Source organism: Barbus barbus, assembly GCF_936440315.1.
Source record: "Barbus barbus genome assembly, chromosome: 28".
NCBI classification, from domain to species: Eukaryota; Metazoa; Chordata; class Actinopteri; order Cypriniformes; family Cyprinidae; genus Barbus; species Barbus barbus.
In genome coordinates this window covers 17910859-17917751 of record NC_136756.1, presented here as the reverse complement: position 1 = coordinate 17917751, position 6893 = coordinate 17910859, and the positions used below count along the sequence as shown (strand labels likewise).

Below are 6893 nucleotides of genomic sequence, written 5' to 3'. Positions count from 1 at the left end.
ACATTATGTGTATTTATGATGTAAATGCGTTCTAAAATAGTTCTAATTTAACGCCTCATTTAGATAATAACAAGAACAAGTTGACATTTTGGGAAAAATAAGATATTTTTTTCCTCCCTTTGAAAATGCTAAAACATGCGCATGCATTTAGAATGCACATTGACCTACTGATTGAAAATATAAATGCTTTTTAAATATTATATTTAGCACGAACAGAATACTCATAACATGACGGAGCATTCATTTTGTGGGTGTCTTTTAACTTTAAACCGCACAAACCCCACGTGCGCGCGCACACGCCCCTCCTCCATTCCGCTGCTCCTCATTTTGAAGCGCAACAGTGCACACTCTTGTTACAAAATGGCAATGAAATTGGCATACTGGGATATTCGTGGGGTAAGAAACAGTCGTACTTTTTGCATACCTATTTTATACTAATTTTGCATAGTTAGACCTTTTTTTATTATTATTCATATTTGATTTCTTTGAAATGTTTGTTTCATAACTTCGTCATGCAGTCATCGCAGAAAGATAGAATCAAAGTCTGTGTGGTTTGCCAAGTATAAATACGGTCCAATTTGCATACGCTCAGCTTGTTTTTGGTTAACGATGAGTCGAGAGAAAGGAACTAACGTTAGGCCAAACTCGGCCAAGTTTGATACTGGTATAAATATAACCAGGTCGATTGATGTGACACTGACCTGAAACATAAAAACTATTTTTTTGTGGGTATTTTTATGCTCGATTCTTTAAAATAACGTTTTTATACCCAAGAAGCGTACACTGGTTGTCAGGAGCGATTAGGAGTTAAGAATTAACGCGCTTTTGTCGTTTAGCGCATAACGTTATCTGCTCGCCAAGCCCACAGATGCTGCTATTTTACTATCATGTCAGCTATCTCTTGCAGCTTGGGTTTGGCTTGTCAAAAACTGCCTCGGTACTTACCGTTTATCTTTCTAAAGTTGCAGAACATTCTCGCTCCTTGTTTCGTCTCCCTGCCACTTTGACGGAAACCGGTAAAAATGTCGAACAAACGCTTAAGCTGGAGTGTTTAAGATCATATTATTTTACTGTATGTTTCAGAGGACATGAAGTAACTTTACCACATCTATGTGGCAACATTTCTACAGCTAGAAGAGTGTTATTAATCCTCTGGTGCTGCTCGCGTGGCAGTCAAAAATAAGATTTTTTAAATTATTATTTTAGTGAAATTAATGTACATTATTTTAGTCCTGGAATGTTTTTCATATTTTGCTTTTTTGGGGATTTTATGGTACTAAATTATATTTATGGAATAGTTGTGGTCCCTTATTATCTGTTAACCTTAACCAACATAGACCTGAAAATAAAATATCCAACTTAAATTGACTGACCTAAATCCTGAAATCTTTGGAGCAGACTTAAGTTTGGTCTCTTTTTACAGATGACACTTGGCAAATTGTTAAAAAGCAAAAATAAATAAATGTATTCTAGATTGAAATGTTGTATCATTTAGGTATATTAATATTTTCAAAAAATTATATTTATTATTATAATATTATATTATAATATTTTTCTTACAAATTTTATTTGAAATACATATTTTCCAAAACATTGTTTACTCTAAAAATTGCATGAAAGTAAAAGCCATAAATCTAAACAAGTTGTGTTTCAAACTTGCGGTTTATGTTTCAAAAAATGAGCTTTCAGTAAAATTTTGTTTGGAGGCTTTACCAAACGTTTCCACTAGATTCAATTTGCTTCACATTAATTTCCAATGTGGTCATTTTTGACCAAGATCAGTAAGTGTGACACTTTTTTATTTAATGTTTTGAAATCATATCCATTTTTTGTGTGTGATTACTTAGCAAGTGCCAAAACCTTTACCAAGTTTCGTACCGTTCCAATGAAGTAAAAAATTCTAAAACAAATTTCAGTAAAAAAAAATGACCGAACAGCACCAGAGGATTGAACTGGTTGTGTTCTATTATTTGTCTAATCAGTGTTATTTACCTTATTAATATGAAAATAAGAACATTAACCCAAGGTTTATGAATATGCTGTGTGAAATATCAACCCTCAGTTAATCATTTCAAGAGTGAAAAACATTTTACAGGTGCTGGAATTATTTATACAGAATGTTATGGATATCATTTAATCTGATTACAGCTTGCTCAACCAATCCGTCTGCTGTTGGAATACACTGGTACTAAGTATGAGGAGAAGTTCTATTCTTGTGGGGAAGGTAAGTGATGATTATTATAACATACAGTAGCAGACACAGTCAGATTGTTCACATAAAAGCACTTTGAGTTGATTCTATATTCTTGCCTTGTAGCTCCCAACTATGACAAAAGCTGTTGGTTTAATGAGAAAGAGAAACTTGAGATGGACTTTCCTAATGTAAGTTACATAGTTACCCACATAGTATTGTTCAGTATAACGTGCAATAACTAACCACCATCATCCTTCACCAGTTGCCCTACCTAGAGCATGGAGACACGAAAGTGGTCCAAAGCAATGCCATAATGAGATACATCGCCCGCAAACACAACCTCTGTGAGTACTTCATTCATTTATTCCCTCATTTAAAAAAAACAAATGTATTTTCTCAAGCATCACTGAAAATAGCCATCCAAGTAATGTTAAACTTCTCTTTCTAACATGTTTCTAGGTGGGGAAACTGAAGAGGAGCAGGTGAGAGTTGACATCTTGGAAAACCAGGCAATGGACTTCCGAAATGGTTTTGTCCAGCTCTGCTATGGAGACTTTGTGAGTGGTTGAATACATAGAAATATATACAGAATTTACTAAATTTGCAACTTATAAGAAGAATTTACTTGTTAATTGATAACATGAATGATTTGTAATGCATCTGTACTTGATTATAGGACAAAAACAAATCATGCTACTCTGACAAACTGCCAGGGACGCTAAAGCAGTTCTCTGACTTCCTTGGTGACAGGAAGTGGTTTGCTGGGGACAAGGTAAATAGGCATAATGTTTGGAAGCACTTTATTTTATCCATTTAAAGTGGCAGGATGTAACAGTATATCTTATAAAATTATTTGTTTGACTTGCGCATCCCATTTTCTCATCCTGTAGATCACATTTGTGGACTTCGTCATGTATGAGTTGTTGGATCAGCATCGTATGTTTCACCCGGAATGCCTGGATGACTACAAAAACCTTAGATGTTTCCTTGATCACTTTGAGGTTTGGATTGAGCTTTTGTCTCACGGAATGATTTGATAGTCTCACATAAGTTGTAATGATAAAAGATAAACCATATTGTGACTGATATGAATTGTGTTCCCTATCAGAGTCTTGAGAAGATTGCAGAATACATGAAGTCAAACAAGTTCATGAAAACACCAGTGAACAACAAGATGGCCAAATGGGGAAACAAGAAGTTGTGAAACTAACAAGATTGTTTCTTGATAAAGCATCATAAGGTGCAACATCATCTGCTTTGGTTATAAGGTCAATGCAGTTGAACTGCACACTGATAATTTTTTTTGGGACCACTATTTTAAACCTTTCAATAACTAACAAAGTGATAGTTATCATTAGTATTGATTATAAAAGCGTAACAGGACAATCATAATTCTCAGTTGTTGTCTGTAGACATAGTGCAAGCACTTAGGCTTACAATTGAAAGCGTTCAGGTGAGTGTCACACTTTGATTTTCGACAGTTTGATGCCATGAAAAGAAAATAAACATTTCATTGTTATGGATCTCACTGTTTGGATTGTGATTCTACATTCTATTTTGACCCAATAAAAGCACAGCACCGTTTTGTTCAATGAATTTTAAAAATGGCGTTATTTTTCTCACTGGGGAAACCTCACTAATGCTAAAACATGTTTGTATTTAGAATGCATATGTTTGCTGAAGAAGACGGATACAATCTTGCATACTGTTTAGCAAAGAAATTGTGCGATGCCACACAAAAATGTTTCGCATAAGAAAGAAACTCGTGCGAGTTTTGAACAACATGAAAGCAGGGGTGACAGAATTTGCTTGAGGTTTGGACGCGCCCCAAAGTGACGTTTTGCCCCTCCAGTCGTTCACGTTGCACTCTGGCGCGCGCTCACCTCCGCCATCCACTCTTCCATTCTACTGCTCCTGTACTGAGGTGCTCGTTGCAAGTGGCAAGATGACAATGAAATTGGCATACTGGGATATACGCGGGGTAGGAGAATTTTATTTACTTTTTTTTTTTTTTTAATTGCATAAGGGTGGTTAGACACTTAATTTTTATTTAATATCTGTAAAAAGTTTACTAAGTAACTTGCATCACAGAATATTTGAATGTCGCTCAGTGTGATTTGTCATGTCTAAAAATGCACAAATTTATACTAAATATATATAGCTTGCTTAAAGTAAAATTTTTAGAGGACGGTAAGTCGATACTCTATTCTTGAACTAGTTAGACCAGTTTGGTACCGATGCCTGTGTACTTTAAACAAGGGCTTCAGAGCTAGTAAGGGGTCTTAAAGGATTTGTGGATCAAATTTAACATGCTTTGTCTTGTCTCGCCATGCCCACTGATTCTTCGCTATATGTAAATTTTAAGTTTACCTGAAGCCGCTTTTGGTGTGGTTATACCCCAACATGCACTGCAACTTAAGACTAAACACCTGCGGCATTCTTTTAATAAGAGATTTTTTTTAAAGCCTTGGGCAAATGTTTCTCGTCATGCAAATTAATGATGGGAAATAGCTACAAAGAAAGTCCATTAATACAGAGAAATAAGATACACTTTGCATTATCATATTATAAGCTCTAATTAATGACATGCGTTTATGGATAATTTACCCAGAATCAGTATTATATTAATGAAAAATTTAACTTTTTTTAATATATATATATATATATATATATAATCCTATAACATTATGAATACAACATGGTTTCTAGAAAAAGTAGCATGAAGTTGTAAGTGAATGAAATGTAGAACATGTAGAACATTAAGAGCATCATCTGGTTATTTGAATTGACTATTTCTGAAGATCTAAAGCCATAATGAAATTGGAATAGACTGTTTTTCATGGAAAATTGCAGTGTTTATTACAATGATTATTCCATGCACTTAATTTATATATAAAAAAACATTCTTAACCATCCTCCATCTTTCAGTCTGCTGCAAGCTAGAAACAAGTACGTTAAAAATCAAGCCTCCTCCTGTATATTTTTTTCTCTTTCAATATTCCAGTTTATTAGTGTTGCCCATCTCTTAAATATGCAAATAAGGATATTAACTTTAGTTTATTAATATACAGTGTAATGACCATCACTTAATTATTTCAAGAGTGAGAAAAACATGTTTAACTGCAGCTGAAGTTTGCTATATTTCATGATTTGCTTATGATTAAAGCTTGCTCAACCAATCCGTCTGCTGTTGGAATACACTGGTACTAAGTATGAGGAGAAGTTCTATTCTTGTGGGGAAGGTAAGTGATGATTATTATAACATACAGTAGCAGACACAGTCAGATTGTTCACATAAAAGCACTTTGAGTTGATTCTATATTCTTGCCTTGTAGCTCCCAACTATGACAAAAGCTGTTGGTTTAATGAGAAAGAGAAACTTGGGATGGACTTTCCTAATGTAAGTTACATAGTTACCCACATAGTATTGTTCAGTATAACGTGCAATAACTAACCACCATCATCCTTCACCAGTTGCCCTACCTAGAGCATGGAGACACGAAAGTGGTCCAAAGCAATGCCATACTGAGATACATCGCCCGCAAACACAACCTCTGTGGGTACTTGATTCAATTCTTCATTTAAAAAAAAGCATCACTAAAAATAACTAATGGAAAACAGCTCTCTGTAATGTTTCTAGGTGGGGAAACTGAAGAAGAGCAGATGAGAGTTGACATCTTGGAAAACCAGGCGATGGATTTCCGCAGTGGTTTTGCCCAGCTCTGCTATGGAGACTTTGTGAGTGCCCATGAGTAACTTTAGTAGACTGTCTTACGTGCTGATTGATTATTTGAAGAAAATGTAAAGTAATCTTGTTTTGTTTTTTGTAACTTGATGAGATAATGAGTGATTTGTAATACTTCACAGGACAAAAACAAACCATGTTACAATGAGAAATTACCAGGATCTCTAAAGCAGTTCTCTGACTTCCTTGGTGACAGGAAGTGGTTTGCTGGGGATAAGGTTTGGAAGCACTTCAATTTGTCCATTTTGGGATAGGAAAGAGAGAATTTGTTTGACAAGCTCATCCCAGTTTTGGCTCATCCTGTAGATCACATTTGTGGACTTCATCATGTATGAGCTGTTGGATTTGCATCGTATGTTTCACCCAGAATGCCTGGATGACTACAAAAACCTGAGATCTTTCCTGGATCACTTTGAGGTTTGAATTGAGTTTACGACAAACAGACTATAATTTGGTATTCTTACGTAAATTGTAATGATACATATTGTGATTCTGATATGAATCGCGTTCCCTGTTAGAGCCTTGAGAAGATTGCAGATTACATGAAGTCGGGCAAGTTCATCAAAACACCTGTGAACAATAAGATGGCCAAATGGGGAAACAAGAAGTGAAAAATGACAAGATTTTGTCTTGATTTATTTTTTGGTACAACATTTTAACCTTCCCAATAAAAAAAAGAATTAGCTAAATTTACATTCTAATGATACAGTGTATTAGATATTTCACTGTTCAGATTTTCTATGTTTGAATTGTAAAAAAGCATGAACTTCATGATCTTATTTTGACCCAATAAAGCAGAGCATTGAATTCAGTGTATGTAGACCTTATTGATTAGAAATTAAATGGTCATGAATGACATAATGCAATCCCGTATTCAAATGTAAAACAGGCTTTTAAACCAAAGGCATCCTGATTAAATTAACTTTATTACTGTTGCGGTAAAACATAAACCCA

General features: G+C 34.8%; 2 protein-coding genes across 2 annotated transcripts; both read left to right on the top strand.

The window, feature by feature from the left end:
• The first annotated feature begins 300 nt into the window (after window positions 1-300).
• On the top strand, window positions 301-3717 carry LOC306848423 (glutathione S-transferase Mu 3-like). Its single transcript, XM_079382964.1, has 8 exons — window positions 301-396; window positions 2149-2224; window positions 2318-2382; window positions 2457-2538; window positions 2654-2751; window positions 2871-2966; window positions 3085-3195; window positions 3303-3717. The coding sequence occupies exons 1-8, from the start codon at window positions 361-363 to the stop codon at window positions 3396-3398; spliced, it is 660 nt and encodes a 219-aa protein (XP_079239090.1). The 5' UTR covers window positions 301-360; the 3' UTR covers window positions 3399-3717.
• Window positions 3718-3883: 166 nt separating this feature from the next.
• On the top strand, window positions 3884-6749 carry LOC306848424 (glutathione S-transferase Mu 1-like). Its single transcript, XM_079382965.1, has 8 exons — window positions 3884-4175; window positions 5361-5436; window positions 5530-5594; window positions 5669-5750; window positions 5835-5932; window positions 6062-6157; window positions 6246-6356; window positions 6458-6749. The coding sequence occupies exons 1-8, from the start codon at window positions 4140-4142 to the stop codon at window positions 6548-6550; spliced, it is 657 nt and encodes a 218-aa protein (XP_079239091.1). The 5' UTR covers window positions 3884-4139; the 3' UTR covers window positions 6551-6749.
• The last annotated feature ends 144 nt before the right edge of the window (window positions 6750-6893 follow it).